This window comes from Chlamydotis macqueenii, chromosome 16 (genome assembly GCF_036417535.1).
Source record: "Chlamydotis macqueenii isolate bChlMac1 chromosome 16, bChlMac1.mat, whole genome shotgun sequence".
Classification (NCBI taxonomy): domain Eukaryota; kingdom Metazoa; phylum Chordata; class Aves; order Otidiformes; family Otididae; genus Chlamydotis; species Chlamydotis macqueenii.
In genome coordinates, this window is record NC_141571.1 from 5,660,424 (window position 1) to 5,688,118 (window position 27,695).

The window sequence follows — 27,695 nt, forward strand, 5'->3', positions numbered from 1 at the left end:
ACATTCACAGGCTGCAACCACTGCCAAATTCCTCTCTCAATTTTTACAGTATTATAATGACATCCCTCTTTTAATGTTTCATTCTCTTACTTCTATGCCAAAGAGATGGGAAAGAGAGTAAATGGCTACTTAAGAACAGCGTGTGACGATCCAAATCAAAACTGAAAATGGAGCAAAGCGCCACACTCCCCCTCCCCAGGGCGGGATGCTCAGCAACAGCATCCTTAGGTGTCGGCTGTAATGCAGGAGTCACAACGCTTTCAGACTCACTGCTCAGGAACCCTATTGCCTTGTCTTCTCCCTAAAATCTCCTTCTGCTCGAGGTGGCAGAGATGAACGGACCCATCTTTGGTCTTCCTGGTTTGCTCTTCCCACCGCGAACGAGCAAACTTCCAGTCAGGTCCTGATCCCAGCTCCTGCAGAGACCTGGCTGGGGCTCAGCCTGGGGAGAGTTACACGAAACAAGGATTTCGGCATTTCTTCGTCAGAATCTAAACCTCTTCCCTCCCCCCCCGCCCCCCACCCCCAAATGCCTGGAGCACAATAGTGCTTGCTTGTACAAAGAGGACAAACAAAATTGTCTAGAAATGGAAGCAAAACATTATTTGCCCAAATTAACAGGCAAATTTTACAGCACGAACACAAGAAAAGTGTTGGGCTTGGGTTCTTTTCCCCCTGCAAGGCACTACTTTTTTTGCAGGACAGTGTTCCTTTATAAAAGCATTCTTCTGAAAGCACTTCTGTCGTGAAGCTCCCCTTCCAGCAGCTACTGTTACAAATTTGTGATAAAAGACTTATTCAGCAGGGTTTGGCACACAAATAGCACCCAAAGAGGCACTGCCAGTGCCTTGCAATTTTATCACGAGCTTCAAAAATATTTGGAGAAAGAAAAGATGCTCTTGCTGGGAGCATCAGCTAGGAACAGCTTCAGCTCTTGGGGTCATGAAAAGCTCAGATTTCATTGGGGGAAAAAAAAAGGAAAAAAAAAAGGTAAGTGTCTAGACACAATTCTGGAGAAAAACTCTCAAGCAGGAGTGCAAACGTGATCCAGATTTTCAAGGACTGAAGACGAAGCAGAAGGAACCTTTGATGGATTATCCCTTGATTTGATCCAACTTCAGGATTTTTGCAGAGTCTCACTGGTGACTTTGGAATATTTTTTGGGAGGAACCACGCTGTGAACCTCAGCCCTGGAAGCACCATCAGAAGAAATGCTTTGCAAGTGGCAGGGACAGCAGTCGTCCCCGGTGTCGCACGGCTCTGCAGCCAGTGCTCAACTACGCGCGTGGGAGCAGAGCCACGGGGATCCGCGCGGCTGGAAGCACGGACCTGGGGGCTCAGCTCACCCATAGGGTACCCTGGCAGGGACAAGCACAGCTCCTCTGTCCTGCTGCTCTTCCCTTCCGTGCCAGAAACGGCCAAACCAGACCTGGCATCCTCGGCACAAGGGAAAAGAAACATCTCAGCAATGAATAGATTTCAGCTGGAATCTCCCAGGAGACTGTGTTAAAATGAAGGCGGGGGGAAATAAATAAACAGAGGAGAAAAGAATCAAGTTGCCATTAGCAGCCATGCCAACTTCTAAAACTAAGTCAAGCCCAGAACGCCACAGCACCAGCTCCTGGTCTGGGCTACTGGGAAATAACCAGGCTAATGCACAGCGGTAAGAGGAGGGCCTGTCCCTACCCTTCCCTGCCTAAGAATTCCCATTTGCCAGCTTTTCTCCATAACCATGAAGCTCCGGAGATCGTTTTTTCTTTCTGCAGCTGAGATTCTCACTGAAGTCCCTGGTTCCAAGCGCTGGGCTTTAATCTGAGTGCCAGACGTCAGGAGATAGCGATGGAACTGGCCACTAGCCAAACCCTTTTCCAACCAGCTCAGTTGGGGTCTGGATTCGGGAATCCACCCCGATGCATTTGGGAAGTATTTCCCAAAATGCAGAATTTAACTCCAAAACCGTATCACACAGCAGCAAGCACAACTCTGTAACACTCCATAAATACATCACTATGTACCACGCTCACCAGGTCCAGCTCTAAATCTGGTTCACCCCTATTTAGATTTTCTGTGACCCAACAGTCGCAGAAAATATAAATATTCTGCTTGGGTTTTGGTGCAATATTCCCAAGCTGATCCGGAGAACCTATGGAGTCACTGCGCTATAATTAGAGGTTTATTATAAAAGGTGCTTGGGATGCCTGTCAGCACTGAAGGACACTCTTTATTTAAGGTACCCTTAACACATGTAGCAGCAGAGGGCAGGTTTTTTGGCTTTCACAAAAAAAAAGCCAACTTGTTTACTCACCTCAAATGACTTTTCTTGGACTCTGCTTTGCCAGAGTATTTTCGGCCTCTAACTTGATTAATGGCATTTTAAAAAGGCAAAAAGAAAAATCCATCAGTGAGGTGGTTTAAAAGATACATTTTTATCCATAGCTCATAATGTGATTACCAGCTAAACCTTGCTTTTCAAAAAAAAAAAAAATAATAATAATCGAGGGCAGGACGTGCACATTCACTCATTCGTTATTGTAGGATTGTTGACATTAGCTTTTATTTTTAGAAAAACACAAAGAGTGGAGGGGAAATGAAACAATGCGATACTCCTTTGGACTGTCTCTAACATTAGGAAAATATGCAAAGAAAATACCGTAGTGATCCGCTTCCATACCTTCCCACAGAGCGCCGGGCTTGAATTTATAAAATAATAAATACTGTTTCACAGCACTTGGACCAGCCTGACTTTTTTGGGGTTTTTTTTTGTGTTTTTTAAAAATTTTTAAATAATATCTGACAACATCACTGTATCCTGAGCCCTTGGGAAGGAGAGGACACACCGGGGATGCTCTCTGGGACCTGGTCTCCCTCCTGGCCATCGCACCACGGGTGACTCTGGGCAGCTCTCATTCCTTGCACCAAAACCAGGGAATGATTTTCCCCCATCCGCACCGACTCATCGGCTTGATGCCAGAGCGAGCACTTCACATCACAGGCACCTCCAATTGCCCTAATCCTGTAAACACCTTAAGAAAAAACATCGCTCCATCAAACGCACCGGGATTTCTCGCCTTTGCAGCGCCATGTGCAACGCTGGTAGGGTCAGGGTTTCAGCAGACCATCCTCTGCATTTCTAAATTTTAGGGCTACGAGCACCGAGCTATATCACAGCTTAGCAAATGTTGCTAAAATTAAGTTTAAACTGGAATGAAAAAGCATCTCTAAAGTGATGCTTTGGTTCAACACCTGGCAGCAGCATTACCTGTGCTTTACTGTTGGAAAGTAAGTCCTGAGGGCAAGGTGGCCACTGCCAGGAGACAACCGGGGCTGTGACAGGAAGGGAAAAACATCATTAGGAGATAAAATCGTCTCTGCTTATTGTATGTGAATTCAGGTGAGTAATTACACCAGCTGCCAGGCACAGCTCTGCAGAGGTGACCTTTCCTGGGGCTGCCTGGACGTGACACCACAGAGGTATCAAAGCAGAGAGAGGACTTCTCCTGCCACCCATCTTTGGGGCAGAACTGGCCAAAAAAACAGCAGCTGAGGAAGGCAGGGCAGAACACAGCCGCAGATCCCTGTGGTGAGAGGGTGCCTAGCTCCTGGACGCTCTGAAATCACCCTTCCTCAATGCTGATTTCCATCCGTCGCTTCAAAGCACAACAACAAAATACTGGGGAGCTGGATGGATGCACGGTAAACACGGAAACAGATTTTACTATTAATGGCCTCCAGTGGACTTATTGTTGCATCCCGCAGCACGGCACCACTGCAAAAGAATTCTTTCTTCTAAACAGTCTAAATCGACTATGTACTGTCACACACCTACATAAAATCATGGATATTTGACTTAAAATTTCTATTTCTCCCCCTAAAAAACAACTGAAGTTGAGCTTCTCGTTTGCAAAATTAGCCATATTTTGTGTCTGGAATTCCGTTTCAAGAACCTCTCTCATCTCTTTTTCGGAATCACATGGAGAACAGCTACACTGCACATACCGTTTGTGCTACATTGAGCTCGAGGAAAATTTAAGACTTCCTCCCCGCCCTGTCTTCTTTTTAATGGAAGATGTGATTATTGAAATTAATTCGGAAAACAGTCAGCATTCACCAATCAGCTCAGCAGTTTGGGTTTTCTTCATCTGCTGGTTACATGCTAATTATTGTACTGGTGGGATTATTTCCCATTCACATTTGGAATTTATGGCACAGTAGGGAATTGATTAAATTAGAAGAAAAATACAAAAAAAAAAAACAAAGAAAAGAAATTAATGACATTTTAAATTCAGTATTTTTTTTTTTAAATTTCTTCTGAATCTCATGCCTACAATGACCTGACCCCAGCAAGAAGAGATGCCCAAGGCAGCGTTTCTGAGCATTACAGGGCAGAACAGCAACGACATCTCTGGAGCAGACACTTCAGGAAGGCAAAGCAAGCCTTCCACGTTCTTCAATATCTCTGGTGTTTATCCCATCCTCCGCTGCCTCACACCAACCGTACCCTTTTCCACTCGGCCAACATTTGCAATTAAGGAGGAAAACCTCCCCATGTGTAGGAAATAAGCGCCCATTTCCAAGTCCAGGACCTCAGCAATGCTGAAACACCCGTGCCGAGGCAGGCACAGAGGTTTGCCCGAGCAGGGAGCAGAGGTGGCGATGGCAGACGTGTCCCATGATGGCCCCTGCCCGTCAGCAGTGCTGATGGACGTGCATGGCTTTGTCCTCACCCCAGAAGGGTGAGAGGGACAGAGCAACACGTGTCCACGGCACCTGCCAGCAAGACTGGGTCCCCCAGCTATCAGGTCTACCAGCAGGTCCCTGATGGAGACCTTCTTCTGAAGGTACCTGGCAGAGAGATCCCCAGTTTTGCTACATGACTCTCAAATGCTATTTTCCACTGCATTTCACACCAGCACAGTCAACAGCAGGGCTTTCAGCACACAAGGGGCTTCGTGCTTGCCTGGCAGCGCTGTTTATTGGAGGGTTACCCCTGAAAGCAAGGGCTCCTCCTCACCACCACCCTCTCAGAAACAACTGTCCGGATCAAAACTACAATAGGGAAAAAAAAAACCAAACCAAAACCAACCTATCCCAGATGCCAGACATCAAAGTAGGAGCATGAAATGAAAGCTTTAAAGCTGCTTCAAACAAGCCAGTCTCTCCTCCTCCTCCTAAAGCAGCGGCCTTCCCCGCCAGCTGCTCTGAGGGGACAAGAAAAGCAAAATGTCCTGCAGCCCACCGACCTGCAATGCTGAAGGGCATCAACAGCACCCCCAAAAACACACAGGTGTCCCCAGAGCAGGAAATAAGATTGGAAAACCCCACCTGAAGAACAGCCATGACGGAACAGCGGCTTGACCAGCAAGGCCAGGCCTGGTTCCCGGGCGGCTCGCGGCGAGGTTTATTTCAGCCCCATCAGAGGCACCCCTCGCGTTGAGGGCACCCCCCGAGCCCCAGCGCAGCCCAGGGGACCCCGGGTGGGCAGGACAGCCGGCTGCCTTCCGCTTCCCGGGGCGCAGGCCGGAGTTTCGGCTCAGGCAGGCACAGCCTGGGCTCCTTCTCACCCCAACCCTGGACACGACAATGGGAGAGGCGTTTTGCACAACGAACACCCAGTGCCCTGGCTCCAAAAGGTGCCTCCTGCAAAACACCTTAATTTCTTGGGCTTTTATAAGCACTATCGTGATCGCCAGGGCCACGTCTCCAACCTCCAGAAACGCTGCTGGCACACGGCAGAGCAAACACAGCCCAGCACCACCAACCCGGGCTGGGCGAGCAGGACAGCACCATGACAAAAAAAAACCAAAAAGCAAAGGACCCACAAACCTGCAGCAGCGGCTGCATCACCCTCGGTCTCCGTCGTTCCTGCCTGTAAAGCGACATGAAAATGCCAGACGCCGGGAGCGGGGAGCGCAGGCTGCTATTTAAAACATCCGCTGCGCTTCGCAGTACACACACGACCGGAGGAGCAGAGCCTAACAGGTGGGTTATGGTTTTAATGAAATATTGACCTTCATCCGCCTGCTCCAAGTCCAGACCACAAGGCCACTTCCCCTCTGCTCATGCAGCTGAGGGGTTTTGTGCTTGGATTTTTGTTTTTAAATTAGCTCTGCTCCTAAAAAAAAAAGAGAGACACGGCCCTTGTCTTAAATACTTTTTCAACATGAAAGTGATTCCTAGCAAAGAAAGAAAGAAAGCAGGATGCATTTCAGAAGAGGAGTCTGCATTTACATCCATCCTGCTTAACAAATCAAAGCACAACACAACAGGCTCGCATAACCTCCTGGACGCATTTCAGGATGACTTGTCTCTACCGACAACCCTACAATTAGGAACGTATGTAAGAGCCAATAAACCTTAATGCAGCGAGTAAACGCACCCATCTTGCTGTGAAAAACTCCATGTCAAGAAGCCTTGTTGGTGCCACATCCAACCCATCAAGCTCTCCAAAGCCACTGAGCACCCTGCTCAAGGTGCTGGTTTACGGGTAACCACCTCTACCAGGTTGACCAAAGCCAAAAGTCACAACACAGGCTGCAAGAGAAAGCCCAGCGCACTGGCTAGCGGCTGAAATGGTCCTTGTGCTACCAGTGACCCAGGGCCGGGCCTGGAGCCACCAGGAAGGTCTCCAGCCATTGAAGCCTGCTCTGCACAGGCACGAGGAGCCAGCGATACAGCTGGATCCTTAATGCAGAGGCCCAAGACCTCAGTTCATTTAATACGCTACGCATCAAAAAGCATCCAAGACAACAGAGTCTCAAATGTCCTCTCACGCAAAGCATACTCGAAGCACTCCAGTGCACTACAGCAAAGACCCTCGCCACTCCTACACTGAGGAGATCCAGAGATGAAGAGCTACAGGATCAAGTATGCAAGACATCAAGCCTAATTTTTGTCCTCTTAAACTCATTGTTCTAACATTTTGAGAGCAGACAAGAAGTTCAATCCCTCTCTGAAGACACACAGGTACCGTCTGATTCCTGATTATTTGGGGAAGACAGAAGAACGAGCTCCATCAGATGGCAGAGCACAAGCTTTCAGAAGTAACCGCATTCTGTGGGACAACCATTGGACTTACTTTCCAGAGGGACAGTGGCAACACCATGGCTGGGGCTGCAGCACAGGAAAGCGAATCACCAGTATGACCATTTTGTTAAGATTTGCTCTATTCTGGAAGTGTTGTTTTAAAATTTATTTCTGCAGCTGACCCCACCGCTAACCTAAACTCCACCAGAGAACAAAAAAAGATCCCCCCAGCTTTCTGATAAGCACCTGGATATAAAAGGAGAAAGTGTCACAGCTTCTGATTTACAACTCTGCAATTGTAGAGCATGAGTCCATAGGAGATGCACGGACCTCTAGATGCAAAGAGACGCACAGGACTGGTTACATACAATTATTAACGCGTGTCTCTCTACACCACTGGAAAAAAACACTGAATACGCCTAAAGAGAAACAAAGGAGAGAAAAATAAAATGACTACCCATTCAAGTATTTGTGCAATACTGCCATCACACCTTAGGGAAATAAATATTTGCTTGACCTACTTCCGTAAGAGAAGTTTTTATAAGTTTCTTAAAAAACCTCTTTATTTGTCAAAGCATGACAGCAGAGCACGCGCAAGCATCCCACAGGCCAAGCCGGGCTCCGGGAGTCACCAGCTCCCTTATCCTTCTCATGGGAGCAAACTCATCCCCTTTATACCAGTAGGGCAAAAAACGTCAGTCTGAAAACAGCCTCAAAACACTTATTCAGGAGAAGAAGAGTTAAAAGATACCGACACAAACAGCAGAAATCCGCCTTGCTGGAAGCCCCTTTCAACTAATTCATCTGCCTCTTGCCTCAGTGAATTTTTAAGTGCTTGCTGTTTAATCCTGTCCCACCCAGGCTCTTTAGGAAGGACACTCTGCCAGCCAAATTCCAGGGCTCATTCCCCACCCTGCTGCTGACGCGGTCCTCTCAAGCATCCTTGGATTAAAAGAAAACAATCCAGAAAGCTCTTCTCCTTCCCCTTGAGCAGCCCAGCAGCAGAGCAGGCAGGGAAGCCGCATCACCCAGACTGAATTTTCTGAGCGTTACTGGGCAGGAGCGTTTGGGTGGAGCTAGAATGGAAACTTTTGCAACCTTAACACCATGCTATGTTATTTCATTTTTTTCCCCAAGCAAGTGCTAAAACACACGGGGGGCCTGGCTGGAGCGGAGAGGGCAGTGCTCGCCTTCAGTAGGAGGAACATTACAAAAGCCATCACTGCAATTGAACACACAGTTTAGAAGGCTTCTTCTCCAATTTTTCTATTTCTAAAAAAGTTTTTAAAATAAAGTAGGAAAAAGGAGTGGAGAACACACAGAGAAAAAGGGAGTTCCATTAAACGTCACCCTATATGCATGTAGAAGAAGGAGAGGGCACCCTCACACAGTGTCCCTCTGAAAGAGGGGAGGAAAGAGAAACCACAAAGTCTTTGAAACGCATGAGAACGTCCTGCATGCAGATCCGAGCCACGGCTGCGATGGCTGTGACTGCATCTGGTGACAACCCAACCGCTTCAGCTCTGCTCTTGTGCCGTGTGTCATCACCAGCTCCTCTTACTCCACCGCAGTCCTCATCCGACCAGGGCTTCTTGAGTGACTTCACTTCACGCAAACTCACTCCATTTGCATTTTAAGCATTGTTATTTAGAACATTTGTCCGGGGGGGGGGGGAAGAAAATAAGAGGAAAAATACAAACAAACAAACAAAGAATGGGAGAAATACAAGACTTTTTTTTTTTCTTTTTAATTAGAAACATCACCCCTCTCCTACTCAACAAAGCAGAAAAGCCATCACAGCTGCAAGAGGGAGAGATGCTGCAGACCTTCACCACAGTGACGTGATATCAAGCACCAGCAAGCATGATCTTCTCCAAATTAGCAGGACTAGACTCATTCCACCTACAAGAGGTGCCTAAGTTACAAACATCATCCTCCTGGGCTCCTCTTTATTTAATGCAAAGAGTGAGGCACCTCGGGGGTGACTCAGAGTCTGCGCAGGCAAATTATCTTAATTATCCTTAGGACCATCAAGGTGGGGGGAACCTGGACCTGGCTCTGGCTCCTGCTCTCCCAAGCAAACCCCCCTACTTCAGGGCCATGCCAGCTCCCTGCAACAACAAGGGTGACAAGAATTTACACTAACCGTGAGCAAACCAAGAGAGAAAGGAAAAAAAAAATAAGAATAATCAGGAGATGAGGAGCAAGGGACCCACTGCAGGAAAGCGGGCAGCAACAAGCCAGCGCAGGCAGGTTCGCTTGCACAAGCCGAGGGGGCTGAGCGGGACGGTGGCGTGGGGAGGAGACATCCACTCCCATCTTCTGCCTTTTGTTTGCACAGATTTCCACAGACCCTCAATTATTTGTTTCCACTCCCACCAGTTTTCTGGGGGAGCTAACGCCCTGCCTGCATTCGGCAGGGAGCAAGCAGCCCGGTCTCCAGAGGGGATGAACATGAGTGGGTCTGCCAGGGCTCGTCACTGCCCAGGATACAGCCCCGCGTTCGGAAATAGCAAGCTATGCCCCACGGAACAGCCTCGCCCGGAGCAGCGGGCTCCTCATGCCCGGTAACCCGGAGGAGGCTGCAGTGGGACCAAGCCACGGCCATGCCCTGCAAGCGATGCTGACCCGTCCCACCACACAAACGGGACAAACAGACACAGACCCACGTCCCCGGGTTACGCGACTGAGAACCCAAGTTGTAGACAATTCTGGGAGCTAAGAGACGAGCTGCTTTTACGTAGTAACACCATAGTAACCGTGGCAGATGATAACGCCTGCATACACAAGGGCATCACATTTTTGGAGGGGAGGAAGAGGAGGTCTAAACAGAAGGCAAACCTTCCCGCAGAGCGAGGGGACACATTTGTATAAAGGAGAACCAAAGCCACGCTGCTGTTTAAATCTCCCCCCACTGACAATCCAGAGGGATCCTACTACCAGCCTGGCTCACCTGCTCCAGACTTCCCTGCTTCGGGCTGTCAGCGCCGCCTGCGTCGGTCCCTGCGCCGCCCCGACGAAAGCCAGCAGCCCCCACGGGGCTGGTTTTGCTTGGCTTTGCAACAAGGATTTTATTGATAGAGATGTGCTCCCGCGAGTGACTTTGGGGCTTCAAGTTACTACGGCTTTCTTACAGTAGCAAGAACTGCGGAGGCTGCGCGCTGTCAGAAAAACCTATGCTAAACCCCAAACCGTCTATAAAATTATTAACACAAGCTACAGATTAGGCTGTGTCTGAAGCAAAACACAATCCAACAGCCTCCTCTTTCCCACCCCCGAAGGTGGGTCAGGGCTCCAAAACTGTGTGGGCATTCGTGTGCTGTGAGTTACTGGGATGAAGTAAGAGGAAACAGTAAACAGACTGGAACAGTCTGCTCCCTCTTCTCGGCAACGCATCCCGCATTGTAAAATACATCAAGGTCACTGACCCAACCTAGTTAATAGACGTTATTAAATTGCTGCTTTCTTCTACGGTAAATAAAGTGCCTCTGATCTCCTGGGCTTGTTTTTCCTCCTCATCTCTTAAAGAGAAATAAGTTTAGAATAAGCTGTTCCAGATAATGAAGTAAACTTCTGGCTTCCCATCCGTGGGGAATCGTTCCTCAGGACGCCGTGCTCCTCGGCTGGGGACAGCAGCCGCAGTTGGCGGTCAGGGAGAAGAGCAGCGAAACCCTCCCTGCCCGGCCAGAGCTTGCTTCCCGCACCCGATGGAGGGGAGAGCCCACGGCGAGACAGAGCTCACTTCCTCAGGGGAACAGAAATGGGAAAACACAGCTCAAGAAGGGCTTGGATATGGGTTTTTTTCCCTTTTTCCAGGCACATCGGTCAGCCTAACAACATTTATCACCTACATCACCTACCTCAGTTTTGAGGGCACAGACTAAGCCTGCCCTGAGCCAGAGGACAGTTTAAAGCCCCAAGCACAAGCTTCTGGGACACACCAGCCGTCCAAGCAAACACGATGCCCAAGAAGCGCGTGCCCGCTCTCTGCCCAGGACCCACATCCCCCTTACCGAAACGTCCCCGCTCTCCAAATCGGCCGCTCGGAGCGGCGAGGCCTCAGTCCGCTGGCCGCAGGCCCGGCTGCCACCGCGGGAGCCCTGATTAGGAGCTGGCAGAGCCCTGGCAGGACTTTACCCCGGCAGCCCGAGGGGGTGAGGTTAAACCACTGTCCCCAGCCAAGCAAGGAAAGCACCAAATGGGAAATTAGGATGGAGCGATGTGGGGTTTTGTCCCGGCTCCGCCACAGCTCTCCTCGGCGGCCTCCGGCACGTCACTTAGCAGCGGCCAGGTTTTCTTACCTGCTTGACCAGGGAGATGTCGTCTGCTGCCATCCCAGTTTGTCCCAAGGCCTGGCACCGCTGCAACGCTGGGACCCGCAAAAAAAAAAACCCCACTCGTGCCCAAGCCTCCTGCTCCCCAACTGTGACACGAGTGGGGTCAGCCACCCCTCAGCCCCCACGGCAAGCAGCCAGCGAGGGCTGGAAAAAAGGACTTTTCTTCCTAGAGAAAAAAAAAAAAAAAAACAACCCAGACCGCCCCGAGGGACAGGCAGCGGGGTCCCGGGCAGCCCCGCGCAGCCGGGGCGCTCCCGGAGCGGCCGGGCCGGCCGGCGAAATTTTAACTCGATCTCTTTTAATTTCAATTTCAATCGCTGGCGAGCCGACAGCCGCAAAGGGCAGCGCAGCCCGGCCCGCGGCAGGGCTGGGCGGAGCGGGGCGGAGGGGTGGGGGGGGGGGGGGGACGGGACACGCGTGTCCCGACCCCCGGGTGGGTACCCGGTAGGGCGGGGTGGGGCGCGGGAGCGCCTTCCGCGGGGTCTGGTCCCGCGGGACGGGGGGGGGAGCGGGCGGGACCGCGGCGGCGACCCGAGGGGCGCGGGAGGTTCCCCGCCGCCGCGCCGGGCGCTCGGCACTCACCCGCGGCAGGTCCCCGCGTCGGCTCTTCTCGGCGCGGTCCGGTCCGGCGGAAGCCCCGGCCCCGGCGGCGAGCGCGGGGCGGGCGGGGCGGACGGCGCAGCGGGGCGGCCGGGCGGGCGTCGCCGAGCCCAGGCATCGGCGAGAAGCGGGGAGAGAGGGGGGAGCGCGGGGCGGGCGGGCGCGACACACACCGGCATTAGCCAGGCTCCATCGCCGGGCGGGGCGGCGCGGTGACGTCACCGGAGCCGGACCGGGGCGGCGCGCGCGCGCTTGCGCGCCGCTTCCTGGGGCGGCTGCAGCGGGGGCGCGCACCGGAGGGGCGGGGGAGGGGGGGCGTTTGGTGCACCGGTTTGGGCACGGGCTCTGCGCCGATGGAGCCCTGCACCGGCGGTCCGGTGGCTGGAAGCGTCCGGCCTTTGCCCCCCGGTGGTGGGGTGGGCTTGTCCCAGCCGGTGCAGGCTGGGGGCCGGGGGTCCGGTTGCAGGGTGGCCGGAGCGCTGCACCCCGCGGGTTTAGTAACGGCCTGCTAGGAGCAGGTCGGGGGTCGGACAGAGCACCAACTGTATTTTTAATAAAACGTGGCTCGGAAACATCCTCTGTCTTGAAATAACACACCGACTTCGGACAAAAGATAAAAAGATTTTCCAGCTGCCCAAACGCGCGCGTCATCCCGCTTTTCCTGGCTCCGGAGCTAACGGGCCAACTCCGCTCGCCGTTCCGCCGGTGTCAATGCGATGTCGCTCACTGGGAGCTGTCAGCTCTAGGGCGCGGATCTGGATTTTCGGCAGCTGGGATGGAAAACCCGTGGGCTGTCCGTGCACCGCAAACCCTGAGCCTTCGTTTTTCAGGACCGTGCAGCGCTCGGGGCCAGCAGCTCTCCCCGTTTCAGAGCGCGGCTGGAATTCTCTGTGATTGCTGGCTCACGCGACTGCATGGGAATGGCAGCTTTCTGGTTTGTCTTTTTCAGTAAGCTCGAACCCATTGTGTTCACGGAAGAAATGTGAACTTTTTAACAGGTCAGAAACTAGGAGCCGAATCAGCAGAGCCTGTTTATAAACCAGAACGGAGGGTTTTCGGCCAGTCCCGCGGCCATAATTCAGCTTTTTCAATGCTTGCGATTGGCGACTGAGGATGGCATTTCCGCCTCTCCGGGCAAAACGGCTTTCCCACCCACTCCGTCACATGCCAGGCCAGCCTGACCTGAGCTCTCTGGGAATGGGAAAGAAAAAAAAAAACCCAAATACCACTGTTTCGCTGTTGTATTCCTGGCTCCAGGGCCGGCGCTGGGAGCAGCTGGACCTCCAGGAATTGTGCCAGTCCTCGAGGGAGCAGGACACCTGAGCCTTGCTCCCTGTCGCTTTCATGGGATGGGAATTTCACCCCACCCGGCTGTGCTGACCTGGTGTTTCTGCTTCTCCTCTCGTCCTGTTTTGCTGAATCACCCCTTCCACAGGTCTCTGGAGCTCGCTCTTGATCTGGGGAAAGCAATGGGAGCCCCTGCCCAGCTGGCTGAGAAGGGCAGGAAGCTCTGCCAGCCTTCCCCACACTCCCCCTGCTCTTAGAAGGCTGCTTCTCTGCTGGGAGAAGGGGCTGTGGTGATGGGAAAGCCCTTTCACATCCCAATCCCTGGCAAGGATTCCCAGTGGAGGGATGGCATGTAGGGACAGGGGGCTGCTCCAGGGAGCTGCCTGGCACAGGGACCTTGGACCTGCTGGGCTGATTGACAGCTGTCAGCCCCACGTCTGTGTCGCTCAGCCCAATAAACTCGATGGCTCGGGCCATCTCTCACCTGGCGTTTGGTGCTTGCAGCATCCTGCTCAGTGGCTTCAAGGAGCGCAGGGTACAAATCCTTGCTTTTTGCATCCCGGTGTCGGATTTTGCTGGCATCTCAAGAAACCCCAGTGGAAGGGGGATGCAGGTGAAGTTAAAGGACAGGGCAGGCCCAGAGAGAAATGGGCCAGGCTAGTGGCCATCAGAAGATCCATGCCCCAGAGCAGCAAGGTCCCAGAGCATCCTTCCAGTGTGGGAAAGGGAGCAGGAGAACGTGGCTCCCTGGTTCAAGGGTGGGAAGAGGATTTGGATGCTGCAGTATATGGCTTGGCGAGTTCGGCTTGAGGCCGGCAAACAGTACTGATGGCCCCAGCTGAGCCCTGTGGCTGGAAGGATTGCTCCCGTCACAGCCCCAGCTTCACTTGTCTGCGAGGCAAAGCGAGACCCTTTCTGTCAAGTCAGTTCCCCTCCTGTCTGGGAGAGCTTCTTGTTCCTCTGCAGTGTTTCGGATGAGCTGAGCTGTGTCAGGTCTCAGCCAGCATGGAGGCAGGCGCGTTGGTCAGCTTCCTGGGTCTCTCTTGCAGCTGGATCGTCCATGCTCCCTCCAGACGTTTCACCCCAGGCCCATGAAAAAGCAGGCAGCAAGGAGGGGAGGATCCAAGGAGAAGTTTCCCAAGGGACTGCCGGGCTGCTCAAAGATGAACTTATGCAGCTGGGAAAATCCCAGAGAAATAACGTGACGACCAAGGGAGGAGGCAAAGTCCCCATCAACTCGCACTTTGGAGGCAGCCGAAGAATTGGCTGTGGCCTGGCTCGTCTGCAACGGCTGTTGAAATACAAAGAGGAGGAAAAACAAGCTTGTCTTTGAGAAGGCTTTTCCCCTCTCCCACCCTGTGACTGAAGACATGACTTGTTTTTCTGGGATAGAGGAAAATTTAGGGGTCTCCTGGGCAGCGAGTGCCTGGGGTGCTCCCAACTGCCAAGCGGATGGACGGAGTTTTTCTAGTGAGGCCCTGGAAATGCAGGGATTGTCACTTCCAGCACTGCCGGCTGGCGGAGGCACGGCACAGCCACGAGGCAGCACTGAGGGGCCAGAGGGCGGCCGGCCGTGCTGCTGCCCGGTGCGGGGTGAAGGCTGCGATCCGAGATGTGTGGGGAGTGCCAGGGATGCAGGATGAAAGCCACTGAGATGGGTGTGAGTGTGAGCTTTTTTGGAATACAAGGAGTTGAAAATATTGCTTGGTTGACTAATAACAAAAGCTGTCTCGTTTTGCAAAGGCTCATTGCAAACATCTGCAGGTTGTGGAGTTCCCAAAAGGGGGAAGAAACCTCTCCCTGTTGGAGCAGGTCCTGAGGGAAGGATGCACAGAGAAATTGGGATGTTCAGGGTTACAGCCTCAGGGAGCGATGGATCTGCAGGGCTCACCCACCACAAAAAAAAAAAAAAAAAAAGGAAGGGGGAGTAAGAGGGGGTATGAAAAGCAGCTGGCAGGAACTTAATTAAGCAACTTTGCGATGCACCCAGTCCAGGAGCAATTAAGTGAGCAACACAGCAATTATCTCCCTACCCACCCTTCGTGGTCCCGGTCCGTATGACCCTACAGCAATCCCTAGAGCCCCATGGAAGAGGGAGAGATTAGCATCTGGCGTAGGCAAAATTCTTCCCACTCTGGGCTGTCCTCAGCCCGGCCACGGCTGCGTGAGGATGCTCTCCAGCCATCGCGAGGCAGCTTTTAAAGGGTAGATCTGTCCCAGAGCTGTGCACCCAGCCTCTGCGAGCGCCTTTTCCGCAGGGCTCAGCCTCCCCTGGGCTCCTGAGAGCCGGGCCTTTGCACAGTTTGTGTCCTGGGGGGGTTAAACGTCTGGAAAATGAAAGATCTTGGGGGATTCCAGCCTGGTGGGTCAGGCTGCAGTGGTTCTGTGGGATGGGGGGTTGGAGGAGGAGGAGGAGGGAGGAAGGGTCTCCATCACAGGAGCTGGTTGCAATGAGATGCAGCTGCTGGGTGCTGCCATCCCTAACCCACCCTGGCCCACCCTCGCCCACTTTCCGGCCTACCCTGACCCACCCTGGCCTACGCTGCGGCCTCCCCCCGCCCTCCCTCCGGCCTCCCGCAGCCCTCATAGCCGCGGCGGGAGGCAGGGCGCGGGGCCTGGGCGCAGTTCGGCAGCCGGGGCCCTCCCCTTGCTCAGGTGAGAGGAAGGAAGCGGCGGGGAGAGGAGGAGCTGAGGGTGTAGCCGGCCTTACGGCGCCCGGGGAGCCCGGGCCGGTTGGCCCGCGGTTGAGGAGGAGCTGGGGCTCGGCAGCCGCCCGGGTAACGGGGAAGGGCCCGGGCGGGTGCGGGGTGGGATGGGATGGAATGGGGGTGCTGCTGGTGAGGTGGCCCAGCTTTTTGGAAGCTTTTAAAGCTGTGTTGCCTCCGCGGCGAGGATCGCCCCCTTAGCCCCCCGCCCAAGAGCGGCGTGGGGAAGGGCTGTGCTCCTGCTGTTTTGGGGGTGAGGGGTGCAGGTGCCCCGTTCCTCTGTATGGTTTAATTGTTGCATGTGCCTTGAAAACCTTTTCTCCTGCGCTGCCCACCTATAAATCTCTCCAGAGTATAACTTACTCTTTGTCTCCCTAATGGACCTGCTCCACCCACGGTGAGGCCGAGAGCTGCCATAAGTCTGAGCCCCTTCTCTCTGCTCCCTGCCCGTCTCCAGTTGTCCTGGGTGAAGCCCACAGAGAATTGAATTCACTGAGCTGAAAACTCTACCAGCGCCGACCTCCACGGGCCGTGCAGGTTTATCTGCCTGTGATTTTCTCTGTGTGCTCGGCAGGTCTGTCTCAACCTGTACCCCGGCCAGGAGCCCGTCAGCGCTGCCCTGGGAGCGTTGGGCCAGCCCGATGGTTCCTCCTCTCTGAAAATCCCCCCGCTCTGTAGCGAGGAGCTCTCTCCCGCTTGCTGCCAGGCCCTGCAGCACAGCGGGGAAGGCAGCTGGAGGGCTGCCCGCCATGGCAGCGATGCCCAGGAAAGCTGGGCTCAGCAGGTTGGTGGGTGGCCCCATGATCCTGGCCCCGTTCGCAGCAGAGCTGATGGAGCCACCGAAGCTTCGGGAGCCAGCTAGCGCTTCCCTGCCTTCCCCCACCACCCAGGGAGGATCTGGGCTTTGGATTTGTTCCCAGCTGTCAGGGAGAGGTGGGGGGGACAGGATGTGGAGTGGGGACCACATTTCCCCATGCAGACCACCTTCCTGGAGTGGTGGCTGGGAACGGGACAGGGCTGAGCTTGTGCAAAATGGATTGGAGAGGCTGGGTGCTTGCTGGGGCAGAGGGCTCATCGGGTGGCACCTGCTTGTCCTCGTCCCTTTGGGTAAGGAACCAACTCTCACCGGCCGCCCCTTGGGTTGAGTGTGCAGTGGGGGCTGTGCCAAGAGCCCCTGGGGACACCATGTCATTGGCTGATTGTGCTGCCGGCACAAGAGGTTTCCTTTAGTTCATCTGTGGTCCTTCTGCAGCGGTCATCCTGTGTCCTCATCCTTTCCTTGGGGCGAGGTGGGGTGCAGAGCTGGCAGCTCAGGAAGCTGGGCTCGGCTGCTGTGTGTTCCCAGCTGCTGGTGTGGTGCCCTGACCCCAAGACCCTTGTCCTGCTGATGCCAAGTGCTAAGCAAATGGAGCAAGGGGCTCCTCTGGTCCAGGGGCTGCCACCAACACCCAGCACCCTGCTGTAGATCTGCAAGAAATGGCAGTGCCTAGGCAATGCCTTCCCCTCCGAGTGGGAAACGTTAGGTTTTGACTTTGGACAAAGTGGGTGTGTGATGTATGCAGCAGCTCCTTGAACTTCCCACCTCTCTGCCCTGAGGCTTTTTTTTTTTTTAAGGTCAGTCCAGGGCAGGAGGTCTCCTGCCAACCAAATTCTTGTTTGAACAGGGTGTTAACAGCTTGATTGCAAAGTGTTACTGATTTGCCCTCCCAAGGAGCAAACGTGATGGTGCGTCCCAATGGCAATAACTGGTGCTCTGGCTTTTGTCCTCTTTCCTGGTGCTCACAGGGGCCCTGGCTGATCTCCATCAAGGTCCTTGATGTGTTTGCCTCAGTTTCTCTCGAGGTTTACCTGTCCCTCCGATGGGGCTGTGTTTGCAGCTGTGAAATTACTCTCCTAGAGTAAACTCGCATTGCATTTAGCTCCTGGAGCCCTTGTTCCCCACCTGAGCCTACTCCTGTCTCTCACTTGCAGTCTCAAACCATGAACTACGTGGGGCAGCTTGCTGAGACCGTCTTTGTCACAGTGAAGGAGCTGTACCAGGGTCTGAACCCCGCCACCCTGACGGGCTGCATCGATGTGGTCGTGGTGAGGCAGCCCGATAACTCCTTCCGGTGCTCCCCGTTTCACGTGCGCTTCGGGAAGCTGGGTGTGCTGCGGTCCAAGGAGAAGGTGGTAAGTGGTGCCTGCTCGGGGACCATGCTTCCCCTCTGGTGTCTCCAGACCTAGGAGGATCGCTAACCCATCCTCTCCCTGGGGAAGTGCCTTTCTTCTGTACGTCAATGGGTGAGTGGGCTCAGAGGGACAGGCTGCTTCTGCCCTTTCCAGGTTGACATTAAAATCAATGGGGAGCCTGTGGACCTGCACATGAAGCTGGGTGACAATGGAGAGGCCTTCTTCGTCCAGGAATCAGAGGAGAATGAGGTTGGTGATGAAGAGGTGCTGCAGGTCTGTGTCCTCCTGTGACCACCTGGAAGTGCAGGGTTGAGGTGGAAGGACGAGGTTTGGACTGCTCTTCTTCCCCAGGGTGACTCCTTTATCCCCTCTCATGTTTTGTGTGTCTGGAAAGGTTCCTACTTGAAGGACCTTAAAGGAAGGGGGGGACAGAAGGACCTGAAAGGATCTAATCATTGCATCACCCTGAGGGAGCATTAGACCAAATATCTGCATCCCGGGAGTGTCCTCCCTCCCTGGGCGGTATCTTGGCTTCTTGGGGGATCTTGTGACAGAGGTGAGAGTGAGCCAGATGCTATGGCATGCTGCCCACTCCACTGGGAAGTGGGATGAGACTAGTTGTGGCTTCCAGAAATCTTGGCAGCCCTCTCCCAGGCTGACTTGTGGTTGGTGCTAGCTTGGGCTGGGTTTAAGAGCAAGGAGAGGGCTCTAGAGACAAATCTTAGCTACAGCCTTTGTAATTCTGATCTCATGGTGCCATCTCCTGCCTGCCTTTCCTTGCCCATGTTAAAGATGTCTTTAGCTTGTGCCTGGATAGCCCTGCTTTTTCTAGAATTCACATACTGTACGTACAAAACCTTTCTTTTTGGGCCTGGCCCCGAAACTACCTCCAAGTTGAGGGCTTGGTGGTGTTGGTTGTGCTGGTGGCATATGTTGCATGAATGAGAGTCATGAGCTGCCAGGCTAGAAAAGAACATGCTGAAGCTGATGTGCTCTTCCATCCCTGTTTCAGGGCAGCATCCCCTCCTGCCTCTGCACGTCCCCTATCCCCAGCGAGGAGAGCCCGGAGGATGCTGCTCAGCTCTCTCATGGGCAGGAGGCCTCCAGTGCTGAAGCGACCCTGCGCAAGAGGAGGCGATGCAAGAGGAAGCCCAAGCAGAAGGAGGTGTCAGACTCAGCGTTAGAAGGCTGCAAGGAGACCAAAAGCGAGATGTCCGTGGAGGAGCAGTGCAAGCTGCCAGCCCCCCGGTGAGTGGCTTGGTCTGGGCAGGGTGATGTGACAGGTCGAGCTGGTAGGTTTGCTTGGTGATGCCCAGCAGTACTGAAACATGAAGATAGTCTTTTGAGTTGGACCCCAGCCTCCTGTGGAGTAGAAAGCCAGTGGAAATGGTGAAGTTGAGTATTGCCAGCTTTCCAGGTGAGGAGACTGGTGCCTGAGAGTGTCATAACTGACCTCACTCTTTCTTCCTCTGCAGTGGTTCAGTGTATTTCTCCTTCTCTGAACTCCCTCAAGAAGAAACCAAGTCATTGCAGTCCCCAGAGATGCACCCATACTCTGATGGCGAGTTGGCCTCTGTGGACAGGTAACAGGCAGAGCGAAGGTGATCTGCTTGACTCTGAGAGCAGATGTGCCTTGTGGCTGGAAAGGTGGCAAGGAAAAGGAACTTGGGGGTGTCAGGAGAGGAGGGTTTTACTGGCCTGATACGGTGTGGCTGGAGGAAAGCTTGAAGCCTGTGAGGGACACTTCTGGCCATGGTCAGAGATGCAAGAAGCCTGTGTGCACTGGGCTCTCCTGCCTCTGCTGCTGAGCTGCTTCTGGACAACTGGTGGCACAGCACTTTGCTTCCTTGGGCCATAGCTTCCCATAGGTCTTGCTCATCTGTAAGTGATAGTTTTATGGGGCAGAACTGACTCTATGGGAAACCAACCTTACAGAGTTCTTGGCCCTAGATGTCCTTGCAGTGATAGGAAAGCACAGATGATGAGGTCCCATATTGCCTTCTCTTGTAGCCCCACCCTAAGCCATCCGACTTCTCCCAGAAGTGACTCTGAGCTGGAGACCAGACCGCAGGAGAGTATTGCTCTAGGGGCTGAATCCCACATGCAGTGGGCCTGGGGAAGGCTCCCTCAGGTGAGTCCCTGCTTTTGCTTTTCTCTAGCAGCTGGTGGGAGGGGTGTGTCTGAAAGGTCTGCAGAAGTGGAGGGGGCTGTGGCCAGGTAGTCTTAGAGGAGTTGTCCTCTTCTGCCTGATGCTTTGGGCAACTTCTTGTCCTCAAACCTGTTCCTCTGCTTCCTTTGAGGTGAATAAATCAGAACGAGTTGAACCAGCCAAGTCTGGAAAGACTATTGCTACCGCAGCAACTACTGTCACTGCGACACCGGTCACAGTGGATGAGGCAACCCCTGTCGTTGCCACCCCTGAAGGTCTAGGAGGAGGTCCAAGCCCAGCAGGACGTCAGGGTGTACCTTGTTCCTCCACTGTGTCTGTTGTTGAGCCAACGCCTGTTCCCCAAGATGGGAACAGCCTCCCCAGGCTGCAGGACATCCCCAGTGCTGTGGAGGCAGAGAGCGTGTTGGAGGCCTCAGCCCCACAAGAGAAAGAGGAGGGAGATAGGAGTGTTGTGCCAGAGGTTCAGCCAGATGTGGAGCCCTTTGAAGGAGCCGCTGCTCTGAGGCAGGTGGGCTTGCAGGGCCCTGAGCCCCAGCTGGAAAGCCAGAGCAGACAAGGTGAGTGGATGACTGGTGTTTGAGCCCAGAGATGTGTCTGACTTGGATGGGGGCCAGGGTTGTTCATTTGGTGTAACTCCTTCATGACTGTCCTGGGTCTGTGAGGTGTGACACGTTTGCTTTGCCCTCTTTGTGTGCTACCAGCTCCTTTGTTTTGAAGAGACGTTCCTCAGGTTTCCTCCTTTCAGTGACCAGCCCCAGGAAGGCTTTCTTGCCTTATGTTTCCTGAAGCCCGTCCTTGAATGTCTCTGTTCTTGCATGCTTAGAAGATTTCTCAGCAGTGTAGACCATACCTTAACTTGAAGTGCCTGGCAGCACCTCACCTGGCCTGCTTTTTCATCCCAAGTGTGTGAAGTCAGGTAAAATATCAGAGTGAAGCATGCAGGCATACATCTCTCTTGATGGTACATTTGGCTTTGCAAGAACTCTTTTGTGTTGTTACCTGTGCTAACCAGGCTTACTCTTCCAGCCCGTATAGATTCAGAACAAAATGGTCCCACTGAAGAAGAGATGCTTGGGACTCCTCACTGTGCAAAGAGGGAGATCACAAAGTGTTATCTTGCATGGTGCAAACTTCAAATGGCACCTTCAGATTGTCACAGCAGAACATAGGCAGGGCTTGGGCTGGTCCTTTGTGTCCTTTTGGCACATGCTCTCATGCCAGTGCAGGTGTCTTGAGGTACTTCTGTTGCTGTTGATTTAAGGCAGCTTTGCAAGTAGGAAGAGAGATGCCGTCTTTGTGTGGTGATGTTCATGTGACATATGAATATAATAGAGAGAAAATGCTGTTTGCTTTCTCAATGGGTGCTGAGATGCTTGGAAAGGTGATTCAGCTAAGCTCTCTCCCTTCTCTCTGTGCATTGAGGATCCATCAAAAGAAGTCCTCACTTAGGTCCCAGTGATGTTTACCTGGAAGACCTCTCCAACCTGGACAAGGAGCAGGTGGCTCTCTCTTTCCCCAGGAGGTATGGGATGCCCCAGCTGGCTGAGCTCAGCCCTTCTTGAGCAATTCTCTTACAACAAGGGATGGAGGTATGTCTAGAGCTATTGCCTGATGGTGCCACTGTTTCTCCTCTTGCTGATAGTGACGCAGAGCAGAGTTCAAAGTCTGTGGCAGACCCGAGCAACCCTCTGTGTGTCCAGCTGCCATCCGATTTGCATGCCAAGATCCCCACGAACTCTGGCTCTGATTTGATGCCCTCAGTTGCCCTGTCACTGTGTGGAGGCCTTAGGGGCATCAAGCCGATCTCTCGCGGTAGGTGGGGAGGGAAAGGACAGTCTGCTGTCCTGAAACCCATTATGTACACCAGTGGCATGACACAGCCTCTGTCTCACCAGAGAAGTTCATGGAGCATGTGGTCTCCTACCAGCAGTTTGCTGAGAATCCAGGACTCATCGATGACCCAAAGCTGGTGATCCTGATAAACGAGAAGTGAGTGGCCTACTTTTCCTGCTGCTCAATCCCAAGATGAGCAGTGTAGCCCCTCTGTCCCTACAGAAACACTCCCATAGGAGTGTGACTCCATCCCAGACAGTAATTATACCACAGTAGTTGTGGGAAGGGACTTTCTGGCTGTGCTGCAGGGTGGTGATCTGGAAACAGCCCTCGCTCTGGGTGTGGTGGATGCTCCCATCTCTCTTGCTTCTTCCAGGTATTACAACTGGGCAGTGGCTGCTCCCATGGTCCTGTCCCTGCAGGCTTTCCAGAGGAACATTCCTGAGGTCAGTGGCACAACACATTTACTGGCCACGCTTCTCAGCAGGGCTTGAAGAGTGCAGTGGGGATGCAAGAGGCCAAGCTGCCCATGTGGGGCTTTGCAGGCAGTCTGGGGCAGAGCTGAGCATCACTCCAGGCCACGAACCCTGAGGTCTGTCTTTTCTCCCAGAGGTACCTCAGGGTGGCTTTTGGATACTTGGGTACCACTGATGCCTGGAGAGCAGAGAATTCCTTCTCAAAGTTCTCCTGTTCTGGTGGTTGTATCTGTGCAAGGGTGGGCAGAGCCAGGGGCCCTGGCACTCTGGAGGATTTAGGACAACATGAGTCTGCTCCAGGGCTCTGTAGACTTGGCTGGGATTGTATGGAATAAGGCATCCAAATATCTTTTTTGTTTGTTTTTGTTTTTTTAACTACATGAAGGGAACAAGTCATTGTACCCTTCACCCCAAAACCATTTCAGCTCACAACGTGGCAGAAGTCAAAAAGGAGCTAGGCAAGGGTCTCAGCCTGTTGGCAGCTGAGCCTCTCTGGGCTGAGGGCTGACTTCATCCCATGTTCTGCCACATTCACAGAGCACCATTGACCGGCTGGTGAAGGAGAAGATGCCCAAGAAAGGCAGCAGGTGGTGGTTCTGGAGGAGGAGGAGGAGAGAATTCCCAGCAGAGGAGGTGTTTGCAGTGGTGGCTGTGACAACCGCATCCCCAGGGGACAGGAGTCATTCTGGTGGCTGGCAGGGGTGGGGGGTACGAGAGCAGCAGCATCCTGGGGATGACCTGGGGCTGAGTACAAGAGCAGGCAGAGGAACCTGGTGTCAAGGTGACTTCTGAAGGTTGCTGCTGTCCCCTTGGGTCTGTTAATGTCTAAGCAGCAAAATAACACCTGCTGACGCAGTAATGTGCACCTTGTAAGAGGGAGATCTCTTGCCATGTGTCCCTTGTGCCACTGCCCAGGCAATACACATCTCCCTGCCCCACCACAGCACCAGGTTGTGGTTCCTTTCCTGTGGGGCAGTGTCCTTCTGAAGGCAGGGGGATGCATTGCCGCCTCTTTTTCTGGTGTCGCTGCTCCGAGTGGCAGTAAAGCAGAGCAGCCCCTGCCCTTGGCGCTGGGGTGCTCATGACACCGCTCTCTGCCTACAGCGGTCGAGGCCAGGGAAAGCCACCGTGGGGACGCTGCAGCCTGACTCAGCTCAGCAGAGGTGAGTGCCTCCCTCCCAGTTTGACTTTAGGACTCTATGTGTGCTCTCTTTTCCTCCTGAATGACCGGTTATTCCCAAGTCTACCTAATGCGTGAGGGCAGAAAGCTCTGTTAAGGCTCTGGCTGACCCTGGTCCAGCCAGACTCCTCCACGGCTGCTTCCTGGTGGGTGGGTGGGTTGTCCTGGGTCCCCTCCAGATATCCCCTGGTGCTCATGGGGGAAGATGTGGTCTGCAGAGTAAAGCCAGTGTGCTCTCTCTTCCTTCCCTTGTACAGGCAGGAGAAGGAGGAGAGGTCATCCAGTGAGGATGAGGACGTGTTAGCAGTGGGTGCCCCTGCACAGAAGCCAACCTACAAGAAATCCCTGCGGCTCTCCTCTGAACAAATTGTGTGTACTTTACTCCTCTTCCTTCACTGCCTGCTTATGTGTGTAGGGGTGGGACAACCCTTAAACAGGGATTTCTCTGCTCCTGACCTCATGGTTTTATAGGGCATCCAAGTATTTTACCCTGGGTGGCCACCCTGTAGCACTTTGGCGTTTCTGCTCTGGCCAGGCGACATCTGGCCCCTGGCATGGCCTGGGCTGGTGTGAATCAGCGCTGGTGTACAACTTATGTTCCCCCTCTGCCACAGGGAAGGCTGAATCTGCAGGATGGCCCCAACGAGGTGGCGTTCAGCGTGACGACTCGGTACCAGGGCACATGCCACTGCAAGGCCACCATCTACCTGTGGAACTGGGACGACAAGGTGGTGATCTCGGACATCGACGGCACCATCACCAAGTAAAGGGCCCTTCTCCCACCCCACATCCCCGCTTCTCCCACCTCTGTTAGGGGCAAGTGTCCTTTCAAGGCTTGCTTAAGCAGCCAGGAGGGGACCACAAACCACAGCATCTTCTGGATACCCACCAGGTTGGATCAGCCTAACCTGGGGTCCTTTTCTTCTAGGTCGGATGCTCTTGGGCACATCTTGCCACATCTGGGCAAAGACTGGACCCATCTTGGGGTTGTGAAACTCTTCCACAAAATCCACCTGTAGGTATTGGATCAACGTGAGGCCAAGGGGAAGCGGGAGGATGACTGCGGAGAGGCTGAGTGGGAGTCAGTCAGGGCTCCTTACTCACTGACGCTGGCCAAAATAGCCAAATTCTGCAAATCTGGGAGCAGATGCTTGCGTGTCCTTCCCTGGGAGGAGCATGTGTCCGTGGAAGCTTTGCTGGGGAGATGAGATCGCCCACGATCACACCCGAGGGGGCCACAGGCACGGCCGGATGCCTCTGGGTGGCTGTGCCGTGTCCACCCGGGATCGGGGGCCGGTGGTTTCTGCCCGGGGACCGTGGTGCGGTGCTGTCCCCGCACCCGGCCGAGCCCGGCAGCCGGTCCCCGCGGAGCCAGCTCCCTCCCGGGCATCTGTGGCCACTAAGAGGCACTGTGGGCCCGCGGATGGCTCCTCCCGGACCCGAGTGGGGGACACACGGGGCTTCCACTCCGCGTGGGGCTGGGGCTGCCCTCGCCGACACCTCCGACTCCCCCGGAGTTCCATGCCCTGGGCCGACTGCTTTGGGGAGTTTGCGGGGGCTGTGTCCAGCCGCATGCATGCCCCGTGAAAAGATGCTGGGGATCCCATCCGGATGCGTGGGTGCCAAGCAGCAAAGGGTGCTTTGCAGGCGGGAGGGGTGTGCGGCTGCGGGGAAGGGTCTGGAGGGTGGGTGGGTGGTGGGAGGTCTCCCTCCGGCGCCACTCCCCAGCAGCGAGGCGGATGGGGTCTGGGTTAGACTGGGTCTCTTGGGAAGTGGGTTGTGTTGTTTGTGAAGCCACCTGGCTTGCTGAAGGGGTGGATGGCGTTTGGGCTCAGGCCAGGTATTCAGGCTCATCCTCCCTCTTCCCCTTCCCGTGGGAGGATGCCTTGTTTGGGACATGGCTCAGAGGGGTTCCCTGTGCTCTCTAGAAACGGCTACAAGTTCCTCTACTGCTCAGCCAGAGCCATCGGCATGGCGCGCATCACCAAAGGCTACCTCGAATGGGTCAACGAGCAAGGCTGTGCCCTCCCCAAGGGCCCCATCCTGCTCGCCCCTAGCAGCCTCTTCTCTGCCTTCCACAGGTACTGCATCCTCTCCTCCTGCCCAGCCCTGCACCTCCTGTGTCCCTGGGGACAGCACTCCCCTTCCCCAGCTTGATGCTGAGAGATGTTGCAGCCTTAAACTGGTTCTGGCCCCCTTGGTACAGCGGAGGATCTTCTTGCCGTCCCTGGAGCTTTGTGGTGAAGCTCCTGCAATGCACAAAATCACTTCTGCCCTTCAGATCACTTCTGAAGTTCATCCTGGCCAGCTGAAGCCACTGACTTCTGCTCTGTGCATGTGTCTTGTGCTGCAGAGAGGTGATCGAGAAGAAGCCAGAGGTGTTCAAGATCGCCTGCTTGACGGACGTCCGGAACCTGTTTGCCGCGAAGATGCCCTTCTACGCGGCCTTTGGGAACAGAGCCAATGTGAGCAGGTCTCCTGAGGAGGAGGGGTGGGCTCAGGCTGGGGTGCTGGTGGTGCCGTTCTGCAGCTCTCACGTCTTGCTGGCTTTCCTTGGGCAGGATGTCTATGCTTACAAGCAAGTGGGCCTGCCAGAGAGCCGCATATTCACGGTCAACCCCAAGGGAGAGCTGATCCAGGAGCTCACGAAACACCAGAAGTTGACGTAAGCGACCTGCTTGTTCCTCAACACCTTTGGGTTAGCCTGGCTTTAACCCAGAGAAGCATTTCATGGGGCAGAATGGCAAACAAAACCCCAAGTGACCCCAACGCAACTTGGTTTTTACCCCCGTAGGTACGAGCGGCTGTCGGAGCTGGTGGACCTGATCTTCCCTCCCCTGGGGCAGAGCGAGAGCGTCGCTCTGGTCTGTCCAGAGTACAGCCACTTTGCCTACTGGAGACCTCCACTGCCTGCTGTCGACTTGGATGACTTATCCTGACCCCATTACCTGCAGAGATCTGACCCAGGGCTCCAGGACTGGATGCTCCAGATGCATCTCCTCCTAGCTGTTTGCTGCTCAGGCATTTTGTATTTCTAGTACGGGTCATGTTCTGCACTAGAAACGCCCCTTCTCAGGGGTCCAAAGTGGGGTAGTAGGGAGCTCTGGCTCTACAAAAACTCCATTTACTAAACTGAAATTTCTGTAAGCTGAGTCTCTTCTTAATGTTCTTAAACCTGTTTTAAAGGTGGTGGTGGGTCACTGTCTTATTTATTGATGAGCCTCTGGCATAGCTGTTGCTACCTCCAGTATGACCAGTGTTCCCAGACAGTCCAGCCACCTGCACTTTGGTAGTGAAGCTGTCCTGTGGTTTAAAAGCTCGTTACGGTGGATGGAAAAGCTGTTGGGGTTTTGAGTGTTCTTCACTAACAGTAATAATTAATAAATAGTGCCTTAATCCAGGCTGCCTCTTGTCTGCTGTAGCCCTCTGCATGGAACTGGCAGCCAGGCTCCGTGTCCTTTCACAAGCATGGTTGGGTTTATCCTGCCCCAGTGCCCTGCTAAGGGGTCTGGGTGGAGATGGGGTCAGGACCTGCAGCTCCCTGGGCCTGTGGAGCAGCTGCTCTAAAAAATGGCTCTTTAAATTTTTAATTTTTTTTTTTTTTCCTCACCTACTTATCTTCAGGTAATGCTGCAAAACTGACTTAATCCAGGAAGCAAACTTTGGCTTTATGTGTGTGTGCATGGGGGGTGAACCTCTCGTGTGCCAGCAGCCTGTCTCAATCCTGTGGCAGGGCAGGAGCTTTTGAGGAAAGCTCAGCTCTCCTTAAGTGGGGCTGGGTTAGGACTGGACTAAGCTGTCCCCATACTGGGTGGGGGATTTCTCTGGAACCACGGAGCAATGCGGGCAGCTGGCCCTGCTCTGGGAGCTCGTAGCTGCAATTACATCAAATAAAACTGGCAGGAGGACTAC

General features: G+C 53.9%; 3 protein-coding genes across 5 annotated transcripts in view; 2 read left to right on the forward strand and 1 right to left on the reverse strand.

The window, feature by feature from the left end:
* The window catches only part of ZHX3 (zinc fingers and homeoboxes 3), a 49,498-nt gene extending 37,431 nt beyond the window's left edge, over positions 1-12,067 (reverse strand). Inside the window, exon 1 of one of the 2 annotated variants that reach the window (XM_086760877.1) lies at positions 11,943-12,067. The gene's annotated coding sequence lies outside the window, so the exon portion shown is untranslated. Of the gene's footprint in view, positions 1-11,324; positions 11,363-11,942 lie in introns of those variants that run through there. The other variant, XM_086760878.1, reaches the window with a different exon arrangement.
* The window catches only part of MANBAL (mannosidase beta like), a 191,142-nt gene that overhangs the window by 38,006 nt on the left and 125,441 nt on the right, over positions 1-27,695 (forward strand). The gene's annotated exons all lie outside the window — the stretch shown is intronic.
* Positions 15,968-27,179, forward strand: LPIN3 (lipin 3). 2 transcript variants are annotated; one of them, XM_086760498.1, is made up of 20 exons: positions 15,968-16,024; positions 17,924-18,124; positions 18,278-18,373; positions 19,137-19,372; positions 19,600-19,707; positions 20,135-20,255; positions 20,425-20,851; positions 21,717-21,816; positions 21,937-22,106; positions 22,190-22,283; positions 22,504-22,573; positions 23,141-23,236; positions 23,708-23,766; positions 24,041-24,152; positions 24,398-24,546; positions 24,712-24,798; positions 25,712-25,864; positions 26,137-26,248; positions 26,345-26,448; positions 26,578-27,179. In XM_086760498.1, exons 2-20 carry the CDS (start codon positions 17,933-17,935, stop codon positions 26,720-26,722), a joined length of 2,631 nt encoding a protein of 876 aa, XP_086616624.1. In that variant the 5' UTR covers positions 15,968-16,024; positions 17,924-17,932; the 3' UTR covers positions 26,723-27,179. The 2 variants fall into 2 exon arrangements, with proteins under 2 accessions (XP_086616624.1, XP_086616625.1); XM_086760499.1 differs by lacking the exons at positions 25,712-25,864; positions 26,137-26,248; positions 26,345-26,448; positions 26,578-27,179 and adding an exon at positions 25,865-26,015.